At 38.2% G+C, this 20,046-nt stretch overlaps 1 protein-coding gene across 6 annotated transcripts in view; it reads left to right on the top strand.

The window, feature by feature from the left end:
* Window positions 1-20,046, top strand: part of bclaf1 (BCL2 associated transcription factor 1) — a 44,906-nt gene that overhangs the window by 16,566 nt on the left and 8,294 nt on the right. For 4 of the 6 annotated variants that reach the window (XM_033020958.1, XM_033020954.1, XM_033020955.1 and 1 more), the window contains 7 exons: window positions 438-1,349; window positions 2,229-2,954; window positions 9,005-9,177; window positions 11,073-11,177; window positions 15,259-15,364; window positions 15,584-15,668; window positions 18,007-18,188. In XM_033020958.1, coding sequence (XP_032876849.1) covers window positions 438-1,349; window positions 2,229-2,954; window positions 9,005-9,177; window positions 11,073-11,177; window positions 15,259-15,364; window positions 15,584-15,668; window positions 18,007-18,188 — 2,289 coding nt within the window. The remainder of the gene's footprint in view (window positions 1-437; window positions 1,350-2,228; window positions 2,955-9,004; window positions 9,178-11,072; window positions 11,178-15,258; window positions 15,365-15,583; window positions 15,669-18,006; window positions 18,189-20,046) is intronic. The other 2 variants (XM_033020959.1, XM_033020957.1) reach the window with 1 other exon arrangement.

Here is a 20,046-nt window from a genome sequence, read left to right as displayed (position 1 = left end):
CTCCGTATCTATATAAATGAATTCTCATAGGCAACAGAATTAGTCCTCCCCCTCCCCCATTAATAATCTTTTTTACGTTCATCAGGTTGCTGACAACCTCTAACACTACCTTTGGGATATTTCAGCTGTGCTATATTTAATGTGTTAGAGAGCTGATTACAGAATTTTTTATAGCAGGTTAGCTGCTGTTTATCCACTTGCTCTTCAATCCAGGAAGTAAAACCACCCTTGTGAGCTTTATGACATTTTCCTATGATTTTAAGCCCTTCTGCTGCAAGTTAAAATGGAAATAAAGTTAATTCTAGATGTCCTTAAACTTGAGTCAAGAAAGATATTGTAATGAAAAGCATTGTATTACATTTTAGTGTTTTTATTCTGCACTGTTCCTTGGATTAAATAATGATAATTTTTGTGACATCTTTCCTGTGGATTCTCAGCTCTAGATCCCGTTCTAGATCCTACTCTCGATCTCGCAGTAGAGATCGTAACTATCCCAGAGAATATCGAGATTATCGTGGTAATAGAGGAATGAGACGTCCCTATAATAATCGTGGAAGAGGGAGAGGCTATTATCAAGGAGGACCCCGATACTATCGAGGTGGTTATAGGCTTAACTGGCAAAATCGAAGACAGTCTCGTAGTCCACGACGAGGCCGTTCAAGGTCAAGAACGCCAAAACGTAGATCGACATCTCAACGATCCAGAAGTCGATCTCGCCGGTCATCCTCTGCAAGGTCTCCTGGTTCATCATCTTCCCGTTCTTCTTCACGCCACAGTAGATCTCCGGTGACTTCAAAACAGCGCAAGCCCACAGACAAACGCAGAAAGAAAACTGATGGAACTGTTTCACTAGAGGAGTCTGAAAAGAACAAGCAAACAGAAAAAGTTGGAACAGATGTTAAATGTGATACTGATTCTACTAAGGTCCACAGTGAATTTCGTAAATCTCCACCCATTCGAAGTGAAAGCTGGGCAGGGCTTTCAACCTACAATGACAATAGTCCAAGATCCCGTCACAGTTTATCTTCACTTCCTAGTCCATCTAGCCTCAGTCCTACACAATCTATTCCCTCCCATCACAGTTTCTCACAGGCTGGGCCACCTAGACTGAGTTCATCTAAGGCCAGTCCACCGTCCTCAAGTTTGCAGCACAGTCCTGAACAGCACAGCTCCTCAGGGCATAGTGCATCACAATACAGCCCTTCTCAGTGCAGTCCAATACGAAAAAGCCCAACAAAAGTAGTTTCATCTCAACTCAATGTTCCAAAGGAAGAAGGTCGACTGAAACAGTCTGCTTTTTCTGGTGACGCTGCGGACATGGAATTGTCCAAATCCAAGTACCTGAAAAGGTAACTGATTATTTGTTTTGTATTGCTCTATGAGGACAATTTTTTGCTTTCAAAAGAAGTTTAGTTTAAACATTTAAAGATTGTTGTTGTATGTAAAAGTGATGTTATCAAAATGATTGCAAATTTGGTGGATTCCTTTTTGCTGAATATCAATTTTACTTTTAGTGAACCAGATTTTTAGTGCTTGCATTACTTTCTGCAATCTACATAGTCTGGAATTTTTTTTAAATCAGCAAATTCAATCATTTTTTTGTACATAAACAATGTTAGTAACATTGGCCATAAAACTACCAGATTGTCAAACAAACTGATCAGTTCACTAATGTCCTTTAAGGAAAGAATCTGCTGCCTATCTGGCTTTAAGTAACTCCAGACTCACCAATGTGGTAGATTCTTAATTGGCTTCTGTTTGAGTCAGGGATGAACAATAAATCCTGTGGATAAATTAATAATAAAAAATAAACTCCTACTTATATTGTGCAACTCTTAACAACTAATTAATTTTATTATTACCTCTGCTGGAATTCATTCTAAACATAGAATGCTGTTGTCTGTGGTTACCATTGATCATTATTTTATGTAATTAAGAATAAGTTGCACAATTAGTTTGCATAAATTGGAGGAGCTAGGAAATCATCAAATTAGTTCTGCATATAGAATTCTAATAATCAAAAGGGAATAATTTTTACCAATTAAATAGTTCTACATGTGGGTAACATACATTACAGAAGTGGTAGAATTATGTAAGCCACTCGAACATTTTATTCTGCTATGACTTCAGTTCCTATTTGAACAGCTTTCAAGCTTTTAAAATTCTTAAATGGACTTTTGCAGCCGAATATGTTTCGCATTTTACATTGCTTTTTTTTCTCTAAATAGGTTTGCCGAGAAAGAGGAGAGTAGAACCTTTGTGCTGGACAGAGGAGATGGAAGAGAGAAAGATGCTCAAAAGGAAAGGGGCTTAGAGAAAGACAGGGCAAAGGGAAGGGAATGGGGGGGTAAAGTAGGAGTAGATTATAATAGCCTTAAAGGTGAGTACTTTAAGAAGGAAACTGACAAAATGTTGTATTTAACGGAGTCTCCAGAGAGACGTAGACAATTTCTTTTGGTTGGGTTGGCTGAAGCGGATAGTTGTAGACCTAAATTTCAGTACACTGTGACCAATCAGAAGGAAAAGGGTTATGAATCTTGGAATCTTGGCTATGAGGAAAATAAATACAAAACAAAAATTGTAATCAAAGGAGCAAAAGACCACGATAGGTTTGGAGATGAAAGGTCGTTCAAATTTAATGTGGCTAGCTTTTCATCTAGTGCAATTAAAGAGAAGCTTAGGGATGAAGACAAGTATGCAGAGAAAAAATATGAGGAAAGAACAGCAACAAAGAAAGAATCTATCTCACCTGATCCGATGAAAGGTGAAAAGTTCAAAGAGCTCTATGATCCATGCTCTTCATTGCCAGAACCAAAAAACACGGATGTCAGAGAAAGGGATAAAATGTCTTTTACAGAGGAAAGTCCATCAAGGATGAAAACCTTGCCCACTACATCTGATCAACCTGAAATGAAATTGAAAATGTCTGCCCTTCAGTTTGAAGATTCTTGTCCGTAAGTCTGTTCTCATTACATTTGTGTTATAGTTTTTTTTGCATAAGATTGTTTTTGAATCGTGGTATGCTGCTTATAAAATACAATTTATCTAACCAATATTTTATTTACTGATTAGTTAAAATGAAAATGTGCTATTATCTCCATCTTATTCCTTTTAGTTTGGATTAAAACTTGAATGAATAATTGTTAATGAGGCATGAATGATGAGCAGTGTTTTAATGATAATTTGTTTAATCAAAAAATGGTATTTGAACTAATTGCAAAAAATTGTAAATTTTCCAGAAAAAAGTGGTTTATCTATTGATTTGATGTGCAATGTTCTATGTCTGTCACCCATGCCATTCAGTGTACAAACCGAAATGACAGATCTCCAACTAAGTGTTTATTTAAGTGATATCTTCTCTGGCACTTCAAAATCAGCCTTTATGTAATTAAATTGTGCCGTTATTTGGAAAGTAAAGCATGCAAAACGGTTGGGCAGGAGTAGACTGGCTGGTTCATTAAGCCTGCCCATACCATAGTGACTGAATAATAATGACTGTTTTTAACCATCCAGTTTCTGGAATGAAGTAATTTTGTTGGAGAAGCCTGAAAATAGAAAACATGTAAGGTCAGCAAAGCGTAAAATTGGTGTCTTGCGGTACAGTGGCGCAGTGTTAGAGCTGCTGGCTCAGTGCCAGAAACCTCAGTTCGATCTTGACTACTACGGTGCAGTCTGTGGAGTGTGCACAATCTTGCAGTCACCGTGTGGGTTTTCTCTCTGTGCTCCGATATCCTCCCACATTCGCAAGATATCCAGGTTTGTGGATTAATTGGCTTCTGTAAATTGCCCCATGTGTGTAGGATGCGAAGGTAGGATAACAGAACGAGTGTACGGGTGATGGGTAGTTAGCTTGGGCCAAAGGGCCTGTTTCTACGATGTATCTCCAAACTAAACCTAATATAAACCCACTAACTCCCATGGCTATCTGGACTACACTTCTTCCCACCCTACTTCCTGTAAGGACTCCATCCACTACTCCCAATTCCTCCGTCTACGCCGCATCTGCACCCAGGATGAGGTGTTCCAAACCAGGGCATCGGAGATGTCCTCATTCTTTAGGGAACAGGGGTTCCCCTCTTCTATTATAGATGAGGCTCTCACCAGGGTCTCTTCTATACCTCTAACTCTGCTCTCACTCCCCATCCCCCCCCCCACTCGTAACAAGGGCAGAGTCCCCCTTGTCCTCACCTTCCACCCTACCAGCCGTCACATACAACAAATAATCCTCCAACATTTTCGCCACCGCCACGGGATCCCACCATTGGCCACATCTTCCCATCACCTCCCCTATCGGCTTTCCTCCGTAACTCGCTGGTCAATTCGTCCCTTCCACCCAAACCACCTGGCACTTTCCCTTGCAACCGCAGGAAATGCTACACTTGTCGTTTTACCTTCCCCCTTGACTCCATCCAAGGGCCCAAGCAGTCTTTCCAGGTTCACCTGCAGCTCCTCCAACCTCATCTATTGCATCTGCTGCTCTAGGTGTCAGCTGCTCTACATCGGTGAGATCAAGCGTAGGCTTGGCGATTGCTTCCCCCAACACCTCCGCTCGGTTTGCAATAACCAACCTGATCACCCGGTGGCTCAGCACTTCAACTCCCACCCCCATTACGAATCCGACCTTTCTGTCCTGGGCCGCCTCCATGGGCAGAGTAAGGCCCACCGTAAATTGGAGAAGCAGCACCTCATATTTTGCTTGGGTAGTTTACACCCAGCGGTATGAACAGTGACTTCTCCAATTTTAGGTAGTCCCTGCTTTCTCCTTCTTTCCCCTCCCCAGCTCTCCCACAGCCCACTGTCTCCGCCTCTTCCTTTCTTCTTTCCGCCCCACCTCCCCACCTCCACGTCAGTCTGAAGAACGGTCTCGACCCGAAACATCGCCTATTTCCTTTGCTCCATAGATGCTGCCTCACCCGCTGAGTTTCTCCAGCATTTTTGTCTACCGAAACTAAACCCCATATGTGATTAAAAGCTGTTTCCATTTAATCTGTCCCTCCTTCATCAAATAGTGCAGCTGTCTTAAGAGAAGTAGCCTCTATTCTTCTGCTTTGCCATTCTCCGGAAAAGGAATCTCCTAATAACCCTTTTATTTTTACATTATTTAAATTCACTTGACCTATTTCCTCATAACAGATTAATTTAGAAAAATACATTTCAATCCCTCCTTTATTATTTATAGATCTGCAGAAAAAAATGCCTTAGACTTTCTTATCTTTAGAAAAAATATTTTAATATCTTCTAGAAGTCATGCTAGTCCAAGGTAGACAAGCCTCATTTCACATGTAGAATTCAAACTGTGACATAAAAGATTCAAAGGGAATGACAATAATGTGCCAAGGAGGAAAGACCTCCAATATATCAGTATCCTTCATTGATTTTGATTACTGCTGAACAAGTGAGAATTGATGAGTTGTTGCACAACAGGTTTTAGATACTGCAGCACCTCATTTTAATGTGCCCATGAAAGGTACACTGGGAAATGTTATTTCACATCACAAAAGAGTGGGAGTTGGATATTTAAAACTACTAATATTTAAAGGATGTTGAAGATTGTTATACTCGTAGAATTAATGTTTGTGCAACTAGGACTCAACTTGGCCTTGTGGTTTTAGAAGGAGTGAGTTGAAAGGAAAAGTACAAAAACAAGACTTGAAAGCAAGAACAAGTTTGATTGAACTAATAAACCTGATAAGGGTACTGTGGAAGAGGAATTTATGGGAAAATAGATAAAAGGAAATGCCAGTCGATCCAGTGCCAGATACTTCTGCAGCTACTTCACAGCAGCGAAAATTTATCGTAGTTACAAACAGAGATCCCAGGAGAAAGATGAACCATATGGTATTGGTTTGTTATTGTCAAGTGTACTAAGATACAGTGAAAAGCTTTTGTTTGCATGTTATCCAGTCAAATTGAATCATACTACACAACTGGTTGCATTGTGGCCTGGTTCGGCAACGTGAACGTCCAGGAGCGAAAAAGACCACAAAATGTTGTGACCACTGCCCAGTCCATCAACCGGCTTTGACCTCCCCACCATCAAAGGGATCTATCGTAGTCGCTGCCTCAAAAAGGCAGCCAAAATCATCAAGGACCCACACCATCCTGGCCACACACTTATCTCACCACTGCCATCAGGACGAAGGTACAGGAGCCTGAAGACAGTAATGTCCAGGTTCAGGAACAGCTACTTCCCCACAGCCATCAGGCTATTAAAGACAACGAATAAGCTATGAGCTCTGAACTGCAAAAGATTATAATTATTATTTGTTATTTGCACTATATTTGTTATTTAATTAATTTTCTTTTTTCCCCCCGTTATATACAATGTTAACATATTCACATATTGTGTTGTGCTGCAGCAAGTAAGAATTCCATTGGCCCGTCCGGGACATATGACAATAAAACACTCTTGACTTGACTCTTGACAAGAGTGCAATCAAGCCATAGAAAAATATTCCATGTAGTGCAAAGAGAAAAATACCAGCATGAGAATATAGAGGTACAACATTACAGCGTTACAATCGCAGAGGACATGTCCAAGGTTCACAATCAGAAGGGTTGAAAGATCAGGGCTACATGCCAGCTGATTGGAGGCCTGTTCAGTAGTCTGATAACAGCTGTTCCTGAATCTGGTAGAACATGCTTTCAAGCCTTTGTATCTTGCCCACGGAAGGGCGGGGGGGGGTAATTATTGGGGTGAAAAAGATCCTAATGCCCCTGTCCCACTTAAGAAACCTCTGGAGACTTTGCGCCCCACCCAAGGTTTCCGTGCGGTTCCCGGAATTTTTTGTCAGTCTCCCTACCTGCTTCCACTACCTGCAACCTCTGGGAACCGCACGGAAACCTTGGGTGGGGCGCAAAGTCTCCAGAGGATTCCGTTCAGGTTTCCTAAGTGGAACAGGGGCATTAATTATTTTAGCTGCGATCCCAAGGCAGTGTCAGGTGTAGATGGAGGGATGGAGTCTGTGGTGGTTGGTCTGTGTGATGGACTTGGCTGCATCCACAATTCTCTGCAATTTCTTGTGGTCTTGGGCAGAGCTGCTGCCAAAACAACCTGTGATGCATCCTGATAGTATGCTTTCTCTAGTGCAGCTGTAGAAGTTGAGAGTCATTGGTGACGTATCAAACTCCCTTAGTGTTCTGAGGAAGTAGCGGCATGATGTGCTTTCTAGCGTCAATGTGGATGATCCGGGACAGATTGTTGCTGATATTTATGCCTAGGAACATGAAGCTTTTGACCATCACCACTTCAGCACCATAGATGCTGATTGATGCATATACTTCACCTTGCTTTGTGAAGTTAATAACTAGCTCCTTCATCCTGGTGACACTGAGGCAGAGGTTTGTACTCTTGATATTAAGCCCTCTATCTCCTTCCTGTACTCCCTCTCTCTCTCTCGTCATTGTTCGGGATCTGACTCATTACAGTGGTGTCTGCAAACTTGTAAACGGAGTTAGAGCAGAATCTGCCACACAGTCGTGAGTGTATAGGCAGTATTGTATGGGGCTGAGAATGCATCCTTATGGTGTACAGTTGAGAATTGTTGTGGAGGTTATTTTGTCATCTATCCTCACTGATTGAGGTCTATGGGTCAGCAACTCAAAGCTCCAGTGGCTGAATCCTTGTTCCAGGAGTTTGCCGATAGGTTTGGATGGGATTATGGTGTTGAAGATGGAGCTTTCATCAATAAATAGGAGGCTGACGTAAGTGCCGTTGATATCCACATGTTCCAGTGATGAGTGTACAGCCAGGGAGCTGGTGTCTGCCGTGGACCTATTGCAACAGTTGCACTGCATTGTTAAACGACAATGGATCTAGGCTGTCTGGAAGGCTGGTGTTACTGTGCATTGTGACCAGCCTCTTGAAGCACTCCGTGATGGTGTATGTCAGATCCAATGTGTGATTAACAAAAGAGGTCAAATAAAATATTAAATCAAAATACAAAGTGGCAAATGCTAGTGGCAGATCAGAAAACTTTTTTCAGGAACCAGAAGCAAGAGACTAAAAGGCCAATAAGGAGAGATAATATTTTGAGAGAATGCAATATAAAATCAAACAGCTGGTGCCCGAAACAAAAGCTTTTCATTGAACCTCAATACACGTGACAATAAATTAAACTCAAACTTAAACTGTTGATAAATAGAAAGGACGAGGGATAGCTAAGATGAGTGGGAAAATTGGACAATGAGACTGGAGAATTAATAATGGATGTATGGTAATACTCTACTGGACTGTTTGTAAGAAAAGAATTTCACTGTGCGTTTGCAATTCGCACGTAATAATGAAAACACCATTGATAAAGAAGTAAGTTCTGTTTCAGGTCACAGAGGGTGCAGGTAAGAATTTTCAAAGAACTCTGCATGCTGCAACAAAGAGAAACTTCACAATGAATATGAAAATATAGGCACAGCAGTAACTTAACTCCATTATGGAAGTTGTCCAATTTACAAATTAAGGCCCAAATTATTACTCAATTAATTTCTACTTCATTTTCATTTATATCATTCCCTCTTTCTCACTCCACCTCCCATACTCCACGACCTCGGAGTTAAATTGGAGTTATATTTTCCAGCTGCCTTTTTTAATTAGGAAGTGTAGAGCATGATTTTAATCATTCTCATTATTACTCTGGGTAAAACAAAGATTTTTGTTTTGTCTATGAAATGTGGGAAACCGTAGTAAAAGATAACGTGGCTTTTGCCTAGTTGTCTTGGAGGCATTAAAAGTCACTTTTGTAGCATGACCAAATCTTGAATAGACCATATCAGCTTGGAGGTGATTGGTTCACTTACTGAAGGACATTAGCGAAAAAGTTTTATATAATAACAATTTGAGTGTTTTTTGCTAAATTACCTTATGAATATCTGCTCAAAACACAAGACTTCTATGCCTGCTCAGAAACTACTTCAGTGATCAGGAATATACATTGGTACCTACGTACTTCCGCATCCAAAAACGGCACACAGCAAATTCAATAGAATAGTTTTTTTTTTTCCTTTGCAGACCCGGAAGTTCTGTGACAACTGAAAGACAGCTTTCCAGTGCTCTTGTCCATTCCAGCACGAAAGAGCAAGGATTCCATTCTATCTTTGATCATCTTAAGTTGCCTCAGTTTTGCCGAAGTTCTTCAGAATCATTTATTCACCATATTGTGACCCTGGTTCATCATGTTAAAGGTATGTTGGTACCTGGATAGAAACATCATTCAGCATGCTAGAAGCATTTTAATATTTTTCAAAAAATTTCTTGCATCAGCTTAAAAGTAAAGTAATTAGATTTAAATTGTTAACTTTTTGTTTATTTTTGATACTGTTCCGTTTAGAAAAAGGTGTATGTATGTAACTTTATTTCCTGAAAGGCAATCTTAGCTCCTGGTACTGGCGTCATATGAACAATCATTTATTTTGTTCTGAAACATTGTTTTCCTTGAAGGTAGGAGGAATGGAAATAAAATTATAACTTAATATTTGCTATATTGAGTGAACTAATTTGATGGTCATGAATAAATTGCAAGCTTTCACTATTGTTGAGAATTATCAGTTAAGGAATAATCTCTTTGCAATTCACTTCTCACCCACAAATCCTTTCTTCATTTTTCAAAAGCAACATAATTTGGATACTCAGACAGATCCTATGGGAAGAAAGAGAAAATGCTGAAAATACTTGATTAAACAAAGCCTATGGGATATGAAACAAAAAATAATGTTTTCAGATCAATAACTTTTCATTAGTATTGGGGTAATTCCTTTTTTACACTCGTAATGTTTCAAGTCAGAAAAAACTCCTTGGGTCTAGACTCTTCATCATATAGAAAGATATAAAGTAAATGCTGGTCGGTTATTCTATAGAGGTAACTGTCATACCCAGGTTTAATGCCATCTGATTGGGTAAAATACACAAGGATTTCTGGCAGCATCCTTCTGTTGAGGAATGTTTAGATAGCCATAGCAAAATACAAATCCCATGGCTGTTAGCTACGTACTGTTTAGAACTCTTGCACCATTGAACAATCTTGACCATTTGCGCTTTTTGAATTAGACTTACCTATTTTAAATTGAGAAAAATAGTACTGCATTGTCTCAACAAAAGGAATTCTATTTTGTATTTTAATTTTTTGTCATAGCTGGCTTTCTGAATTCAAAATAAGCATTGTGAGAGGGGTAATATTTAGCAAATTTCTCTACAAAGATTTAAGGCTGCATAATGTTTTTGTAAGTAACATAATAATCTGAATTGTAAAATTGTTGGAATAACAGTATTGGGATTTCAAAATTGGGATGTAGATAATACATTGTTTCTTTGAAAATGAAGGTAATGACTGAGTCAGATGAGAAGAACATTGTGTTACAGAAGAGAGCCAGCTTTTGAATTAAAATGGGTTTCAAACACTTCCCTGGTTAGTTTTGTATAAATGCTGACATTTTGAGAAGCTAGATATGACTCCCTTAATATTGATTTAAGTAATCAAATGAATAGAGAATTACTTTGATTACTGATTTAAGGATAAATGTGGTCAGAAGTCTGATCAAACACATGATTTATTTTCAAAACTAGTTGGCATTCTACCTTTTGCCTCTGCAGCATTTATTCTTCAATATCATTTTTAAAAAGTTATGTTTATTTATGACTTCTGGGATTCTGATGTGCACAGTGGCTACATGACAATTCCATTTGGAGAGAAATGCTTTCAGTCAACTAGTCACTAATCTGGGTTCCATGTAAATCCCAGATTCTTCATTTCTCTCCACTTTTCATCATAACTGCACAGCAAAGCTGTTATGTTCTCTGTAAGGTGATGCTTGTAAACTAGTATTAACAATTTAGACAAAACAAAGCTCTCGGCATGGTGTCATTTTACAGGTACATCTATCATCACATCATTTAGTTTGATTAACAGAAAGTCTAAAACTCTGTTTCAGTGGCACACTGTTGAAAATAAATTTTATCAACATTTTGGCTAGGTTTGAAATAATTTGATTTTTTAAAACTTTGGAATAAATTATTTTTTAATTGACTTCTAATTAGCTGTACTTGTAGGCTGTACTTTTTCAGTTTCCTCATTTTTTTCCAGGAAGGTGGCTTATATTGGAAATATGTACTTTATGTGAAAGTGAAACTATTGATTTGAAGTTCCCTGATGTGCCAGACAAAATTTGGAAGAAGATAACATTTCAAAGTATTTGAAATTATATAACTGCTAAATATAATATTGGTGTATGTATGTTATTACAATAACTAATTTCATTGAGAATATTTATGTCAGATAAACTGCTTTGACATAGTTACTATACTTTTCTGTTTTAAATTCTGTTTTAATCCAAATAACTGAAGGGCAATGACTAGATGGGGAAAATCTCAAAATTTCAGAAGATGGGTAAATTATGGTTGATGCTTTATTACTTAGATCATTTTAATATGACGAGTAGAAACTGCAGAATGCACATTACTTTGCATCTAATTTTGTTTGCTGCTGACAAGATCGGAGATTTTATTATTGAGACATAGCACATGGAATATTTTCTTTAAATGGTATCATCTATGTATTGTGGTTCATTGGAATTGAAATGTAAAATTTTGTCCTTGTATCCTTACCACTGAAGGACTAATTTACCATTATCGATATAATAACCCACTAACATGGGTTAGTGTCTTCTGGAAGCAAGGTGTAGGGGGTGTGCTGGTAGTTGCAGAAGGTGGGGGCAGAAAGGATGCTGACTCTGTTTTGGTTGTCAATAGCCAGTGGATCTTTGTGTTTAATATAATAACACCAAAATTCAGTGATAGCTTTTACAAAAGTACTGCAAATTCAGGATTCTGCCTGATTTGTTTTGAAATGTATTGACATTTTATGTAAAGTTATGGCTTGCAATAGACTGCTTCGTGGCTGCCAAATGGAATTGTTTGGCAATTCAGAATTATTAGTTGTTTCTTTTTTTTAAATGACACAATGTTGTTTTGTTTCATTCCATTTCCTACCATAACAAAATTGTGCATAATTTCAAAGAACTATCTAAATAAACGAGATGGAATTTCCATCTTGGTGGAGTAAAAAAAATTGAATTCCCATATGTACGAGCACACGTTAGTATATTTCTGAAGTATTATCGGCAGTTATTAGTAAAATTTTCAGTGGCTTGTGTTATTAGTTTTATTAGTGAAGCAATTCATAACGACACTGTCTTTGATTCCTTGCCAATGGTAAAAAGAGTATTCATATTGAGTGCTTTAGCTGCACACAGTGTAAATTGCTGTTTTCACTTACATTGTTGTAAAGATTGTAGGATAAAACCTTTACATTTGTAAACGATCATTTACATCATTGGAACAGAATTTAACCTGCTACACATAATGCTTCTTCCAAAATGTGATAAGTTCTACATGGCATTAAACACAGTATGGACATTAAAATATTTATTACAACTGTAAACTGATTCTTTTTTACAATTGGTGATTGTAAGGTATTTGATAGATGATTTCTCATTGAATATGCATTAAGCAATTTTTTAATAATACTAGGATTTATCTGTAAAACCGATTTATAATGTATTCTTTATAATGTTGCACTTAACATTCTATATAACAACATTTAAAAGACATTTGGACAGGTACATGGATAAGGAAGGTTTAGAGGGATATGAACCAAATGCAGGCAGGTTGGGCTAGTGTAGATGGGGCATCTTGGCCAGCATGGGCGAGTTGGGCCAAAGGGCCTATTTCCATACTGTATGACACTTGTCTCCATGGCCCAAAGCTAACGATTGAAATGCTCAAATCATGCTTAAGACCATGAATTGTGTAATAAATGGAATGTGGTGCTTCAGATTACTGAGAATACCTGTTTTTTTTTAAAAATGTTTGTATAAATACTCACCTCTAATGTAGGTGTCTGAACAAATTTATGTCATTATTGGTGACACAAATTTGAACCTCCAGCCAACATTTCACAAATCACAATTGATTTGGACCATGGTAGGTGGAACTACGTAGGTATAAAATCCTAAACTCAAACATCAATTTCGTAATGACGATAAATAATTGTTTTAATGCATTTGCTTTTAATTGATAATCTGGGCACAATCCTTTTTTCAGCTTGCCAGTATATAAATGCACTGTGAATTGAAGTGACTTCACTATTTAAGTTTTTCTTAATCACTAGTTGTGGTTTGTAGATTTAGTTGTTACTTCATGCATATGCAGTTGGAATACTGAGGAATTAATATCTCAATATAAACTTTTTTTTAAACTGATAGATTTCAGTAAAATGGCATTCAATTCGTTTAAAAATGAGCTTTAAGGTAAAGTACAGCAAGCAATTTTAGAGTTCACTGGGAATTTTTTTTTTATCCTGTGGCATAAAACAAATTCAGGTAAGAAATTGAAAATATGAATAGAGGAACATCAATATTAATTTTTGCACATTGAAATGTTATTTTCTTTATCGAAGGGAATGCTGTTCATAGAGATTGAATAATTACAATAGTATACCATTGAGCAATTAATTAGCTTCAACTAGCTAACAGGAGAAAATATAAAATATATCTTCTTGGTAGATTAAGCAAGAACTTGCATTGACCTAGCCTGCATGGCTTTAAATGTTTTTTTAAGCCACTTTGGTATGAGAGTCTAATTATCTTGTGGTTGAGAAAGAACAAAAAAAAATTTTGGTAGCCAGAAGGTACTTTCTTTAGGCATTTAGAAACATCCCTAATTTTGACACACACAAGTGCTCATTAAGATAAATCATCTTGTAAAGGTTATTAACCAATAACACCAACTTTGAAAATGGAGGTGAGATGTAGGAGAAAAAAAATGTTTTGTTTTTTTCCTCTAGCTGCAGCTTATCAAACCTAACTATCAGCTATCTGTAAATAACTGTTGGATTTTTTTTGTTTTTTATTTTTCTGTTTAAGTGAATAACTGGAACATTGATTCAATTAGAGAAAATATTTCATAAACAATAGCATATGTTCTGAGGAATCTTTAACATTACACTGCTTTGAAACCAATGTAATTTGATATGCTCCTTCTCTGCATGTACAATATAATCGTATATAATATGCTTTCTATCATTTTGCTGTTTTTGAACATCATGCTTGACATAAACCTACAGAAATGCAGAGAAAACTTGCCCCGCCCCCTATTTTAACCAATATTACAAATGTACTTGAAATTGATCCTTTAGCACTTTAAGTCCACCAGTCTTTAGTCAACTTGATCATTTTCTAGTGAAACAGTTATAAAAATCAAATACATAATAATGTTAGTACACCAATACACTGTAACAGGTACAACTTTTGTGCTGAGCTAAAAGCCCAGTGATGTTTTCTTTTTCATTGCAAATAGGTCATGGCAATCCTGGGATGTGTTCATGTATTGAAATGCCAAGTCCCATGTTAAAAAATATAATAACGGTTGAAAGCAAAAAACACAGGCAAAGTTGAAGCTTCTGTCTTCCTGGAAAAAAGGCTTATAACTGAATTGCTAACAACAAAATTCCTCTGCACTCCTTGTTGGGTTTCATGGAATTATGATCGAGGCACTACTGTTGTAGTGACCCATTGAAGTGTTTATGGTTGGTTGTGAGGCAGTTTCTGGATTTAAGGCGGTAAGTTTTCCCATAGATATTGTACTTGTGATTTTATTAACCAGTTTTTTTTATTCCATAGCCAAATTTGAAACAGTTGCATTTTTTGTCATGTTGAGAAAAGGATATATTGTTGATCAAAATAAAATTAGCATTGGCATTGCTAGCTTGAAAAGTCACCTGGGAGTGGAATATATTTTTTGTTTTTGAAAAGTTAGTGCACATGATAAATCATCCAGATCCAAGATAGGTTTTCAACAGTGGTTTTGAATTGCATCTCAATTCTCAAAGTAGTATACTATATGGGTGAGGCAATAGAGAAAAAAAAACTTGCATTGTAAATAACTGGTCTGTTCACTGTAAAATCAAAATGCTGCATTCTTTCTTTTGTGTAATGCAGCTATTGAGTTAAAGGCAGTTGGAACTATTTGTGCTGTTATGCATTATATTGTGAAAATTGTTTGTTTAATATATATGTCCATGGTACAGATTACCACAATGAGTCTAACATATACAGCTAAGAAAGTAAACTTGCAGCGATTACATTTACTGCATGATTCCACTGATCTTTTGCATTTGCCAGGTTTTGGTGTGTGTAACAGATATCTCAAAAATATTGTGCCGAATATGAAATTGAGCTAACTGAGTACAATTTCTTCTCTAAACTCAACAGAGCACTATTTCAAGTCAACGGGGGTGACCCTAAATGAGCGCTTTACATTGTATCAGAAGACATCAGAAGATCATGGCACCAGGCCGAAAAGCCCCGAAATCCACAGGTACAACATTTCATGCTTATCCTTTTAGAACAAATTGTCCCAAAAGATTTTGTTTTTAAAAAGTAATTTATTAATAAAAAATAGCACTTTACTCCAATGGCGATCTCAACCTGAAGAAGCGATTGCATGTTGTTGGTAAGGGTGGAAATGAAAGGAAGATTGCAGCTCAGTCTTTGCTCCGGCATTGAGGATTCACACAATGTTATTGTTGACTTTCAGGAGAATTGATATTTCTCCCAGCTCTCTACGAAAGCATACTCGCATGACAGAGGGAGATATAAGCTCCAAGGAAGAGAACCGAAAGGTGACCATTTCATTTACAAGTTTTCAATTTATAAGCAGGACTCCCATCATTTATTTATTTATTTGCATTTTTAATAAAATATTCTGGTTAAGAATTGTTGGAAAAAGAAAGAGTCAGTAAATTTAAGAAGTTTAAAAAAAAGTTTATGAACAGTTCAACCTGCGTATACTTTGTGGTTAGAGGCTCCATCAGTTAATTTCAGTATCACAAATAATTTTGTGGGAAAAAAAGTTTGATTTCTCTTAAAGCTCCCACTTCCAGGCATATGGGAATGAACAACACGGGCCAAGTGAGATTTGCCAACATTCCGCATGCATAGAACAATATCCCTCAATTTTATTAATATCCAATTATCCATTGATGTATTTCCCTAAACATGTTCAGTATCTGAGCCTCCACAGCACCTAAGAGAATTTCAAAGATTTTCTACACGCTGGGTAAATAAATTACTTATTTGTCCTCTTCACCGGCCACACTACCTTCAAGTTCATGCTATTAGCAAACATGGATATCTATATTACTAAAAGTCTGATCTTGACCACTTCCTGGTGTTCTGTATATTGATTTTAGAAAAAACGCTGCCATTTACGGCTGTGATTTTTGGCCATCTTACTCAGAGTCTGCGTAGGACTCCCATCGGTAAAAAATAAAAGAGTTAATAGTGTGTAAAAAATGCTGAGATTCTCTCTCCTGAAGGCCACACCCCTTCCGGAGGGACTATAAAACCCGGAAGTGTTGAGTGTCTCAGTCAGTCTCTGCAAGATGGGGGAGCGAGAGGGTCACGTCTCTCAGTCTGAGCTGTGAATAACGCTGAACACATGTCTACTAAACTGTGAGTGGCTTTACTGACCTGTCAGTGCCCTTAATGTGGTTTGAAAATATAGTTTATAATGCTAAAGCTGTATTGCCTTTGGTTTGGAAATGCTAAAGCTGTGTTGCCTTTGTTTTGGAAATGTTAAAGCTGTGTTGCCTTTGGTTTGGAAATGCTAAGCTGTGTTGCCTGATTAAAGTTGCATTGTCTAATTAAAGTTGCCTTGTCTAATTAAAGTTGCCTTGCCTAATTAAAGTTGCCTTGCCTTCTATGTAATTAAAAGTCTAATCTTGACCACTTCCTGTTTGCGCGTTATATTGATTTTAGAAAAAAACGCTACCACGTACGGCTGTGATTTTTGGCCATCTTACTCAGAGTCCCCCCGCTGCTCATCGGGTGCCGAGGATTTTTCCCATCGATGAAAAATTAAGGTTATTAGTGTTTAAAATATGTTGAGATTCTCTCCTGTCAATCACGCCATGAAGGCCACGCCCCTTCTGGTAGATGGGGGGGGGGGAGGGACTATAAAACCCAGCAGTGTGGGAGTGGCTCAGTCTCTGCAAGATGGAGGAGGGAGAGGTCACGATTCACTGTCTTTAGTGGCCTTGCACCCTGCTTGAAATGGTATGAAACTGCATTTGAATTTGGTGGCCTTGCACCCTGCTTGAAGTGGTAAGAAACTGCACTTGAATTTGGTGGCCTTGCACCCTGCTTGAAATGGAATTTCAAGGAGTAGCCGTGAGTGAATGAGCTGCCAGCACAACAGGCTTGAGTAACTGTCCCTCCAGCCCAAGAATCCATTCGGCCCACAATGTCCATACTAGCCCTCTGGAAACCAGTCCCTTCAGCCCACAACACCCATACTAGTGCTCCAGAAAGCAATCCCCCCCCCCCCTTTGTTCTTGGCACCCCCCTCTAGCAAAGCAAGTCATGTTTCTGGTCCACCCAATCCATGATTGCATTGTATGATGCCACCTCGTGGGTGCAGCCGGTGGCTACAGAATTTTCCGCGTCTTAGTCTGGTGGGATTCTGGTTTTCTGGCATTTGCTACAATCCCTTGTGTATTTGTGTAGGCATCAGCACTTCAGTCTTTTCAAAAAGCATTTAGCCGTATAATTTTGTATAGCTTTGCATTCATTTTGGACATTTGTTAATTGTTCAACATGTTTCTTTCTGTAAGAAAGGTGAATGTGAAATGATTAATGTAGTTTATTTATCCTAATTTCAATCTCAATATATAATCTTCAAATGTGTATCATTGCTTCATAGCTTCTGTTCACCCTATTTTTACTATTTCAAATTCTTTATTATTAGAAAATTCCAATTGGTATCCTATTGCATTTTTCTCTCGTAGTGTCTCATCTGTTTAATTTAGTTACCTTTTGTATTAATACCGTATATATAAAGTAATTATTTTAAAGAATTTAAATGTTGGTGCCATTCTAATTTGGGGCATATTAAAGGTTTCTATTAATCATTGCTTATGGATTCAGTGCTTTTTTCCCCCCCCCCCACAAAATAATCAGGCAGAAAAAAAATTGAAATGTGATGCAGCTGACCTGCGCCATGATATTGATCGACGTAGAAAAGAGAAAAGTAAAGAACGTGAAGGTTCGCGAGAATCCAGTACATCAAAGAAACCTCCGTTAGAAAAATCAGGGAAAGACCAAAAAGAGTACAAAGATTTCAAATCCTTCAAGGAGGGAAGGTGAGATTGTCCTTTTAAACTTTTAATTCTGGTCAAAAGAGTCAAGAGTGTTTTATTGTCATATGTCTGGAAACGGAATAATGCAATTCTTAGTTGCAGGAACAGCACTACACATACAGTGCCCTCCATAATGTTTGGGATAAAGACCCATCATTTATTTATTTGCCTCTGTACTCCACAATTTGAGATTTGTAATAGAAAAAAATTGCATGTGGTTGGAGCCTTTTATATGCTGAAGAGAAAACTGAAGGGGACCAGCCCCCAAAACAAGCAACAGCTAACGATGGCTGCAAAACAGGCATCACCAGAAAAATCAACCAGCAACTGGTGATGTCCATGAATCACAGACTTCAGGCAGTCATTGCATGCAAAGGATATGCAACAAAATACTAAACATGACTACTTTCATTTACATGACACTGCTGTGTCCCAAACATTATGGTGCCCTGAAATGGGGAGACTATGTATAAACACCGTTGTAATTTCTACATGGTGAAACCAAAATGTATAAAAATGCCCTTTAATAGAATCTCACAATGTGCACTTTAACCATATGTGATTTTTTTTCTGTTACAAATCTCAAATTGTGGCAAATAAATGAATGATGGGTCTTTGTCTCGAACATTATGGAGGGCACTGTAAACATAGTAGAGACAAAAACCTGAAATAACTCAGTGGGACAGGCAGCATCTCTGGAGAGGAGGAGGAATGGGTGACATTTTGGGTCGAGACCCTTCAGAACTGCATCTGCAGTTCCTTCCTATATATTATGTAAATATAGTACTCTGTAAACACCACAATATTATTTAAAAAAACAAGTAAGTGCAAAGACAAAATAATGCCACCAAGTCTACGTAGTTCAGAGCTTTATTGGAGGTTGTAGTTTTTAATAGCTTGATAGATGTAGGAAAGAATCTGTCCCTGAACCTGGATGTTACAGTTTTCAGACTCCTGTAATTTCTTTCCGATGGTGAGAGTGAAATGGTGGTGTAGGTCTCTGGTGATATTGGCTGCCTTTTTGAGCTAGCAACTCCAGTAGATCCCATCGATGGTGGGGAGGTCAGTACCTGTGATGAACTGGGCAGTTTCACCACTTTTACAATCTTCTTCATTCCTGGGCGTTCGAGTTGCCGAACTAGGCCATGATGCAACCAGTCTATATGCTCTCTACTGTGCACCTGTAGTAGTTCAAGTGAGTATTCATTGACATACTGAATCTCCTCAATCTTCTAAAGAAGTGGGGTCATTAATGGGCTTTTGTGACAATTCCATCAATGTACTGGGTCCAGGCCAGATCTTCAGAAATATGGACACTCAGGAACCTGAAGTTTATTTGCACATGACGCTTTAGTATGGACTTTTAACATTAGTCAGTGGCAAGGATATTTGCCATAACGAGGATTTAATTTTCAAAAGCAGACCTTTCAGTACAAACAAAATCAGAATAGTCTGCAAACTTTGTCCCCCTTTGTTCCTCCCCCCTCCCTCACGGCGGTTCCTACATTGTTCTCCCACCTCCCTCACGGCGGTCCCCCAATGCCGGGTCCTCCTTTGATCCTTCCCCCAGTGGCAGCGTCCTCACTCCCACGTGGTCCGTCCTCGTCCATTGCCCACATGGACCACTGCACAGACCTCGCCACTATCACTGTGAAGCCCTCTGGACGCTTTCGTGGCGCCGACCCAGACCCCAGCGGCGGACTTCGTTGACCCGGGTGCCAGCCGCGGGCTAAGATAGTAAAGGGCAAATAGGACTTTCAATTGGCTTCTCTATCTTGAATAGTTGGGCTTATTATTTGCTGTTGTTACCAAAGGAGCAGTGTCTGATACTGAGTGTGTGGTCTTTGGTGTGCATTAGTAA

Source organism: Amblyraja radiata, chromosome 5, assembly GCF_010909765.2.
Source record: "Amblyraja radiata isolate CabotCenter1 chromosome 5, sAmbRad1.1.pri, whole genome shotgun sequence".
Lineage (NCBI taxonomy): Eukaryota > Metazoa > Chordata > Chondrichthyes > Rajiformes > Rajidae > Amblyraja > Amblyraja radiata.
The sequence above is the reverse complement of the archived record's forward strand: the minus strand, read 5'-3'. Positions and strand labels throughout refer to the sequence as shown.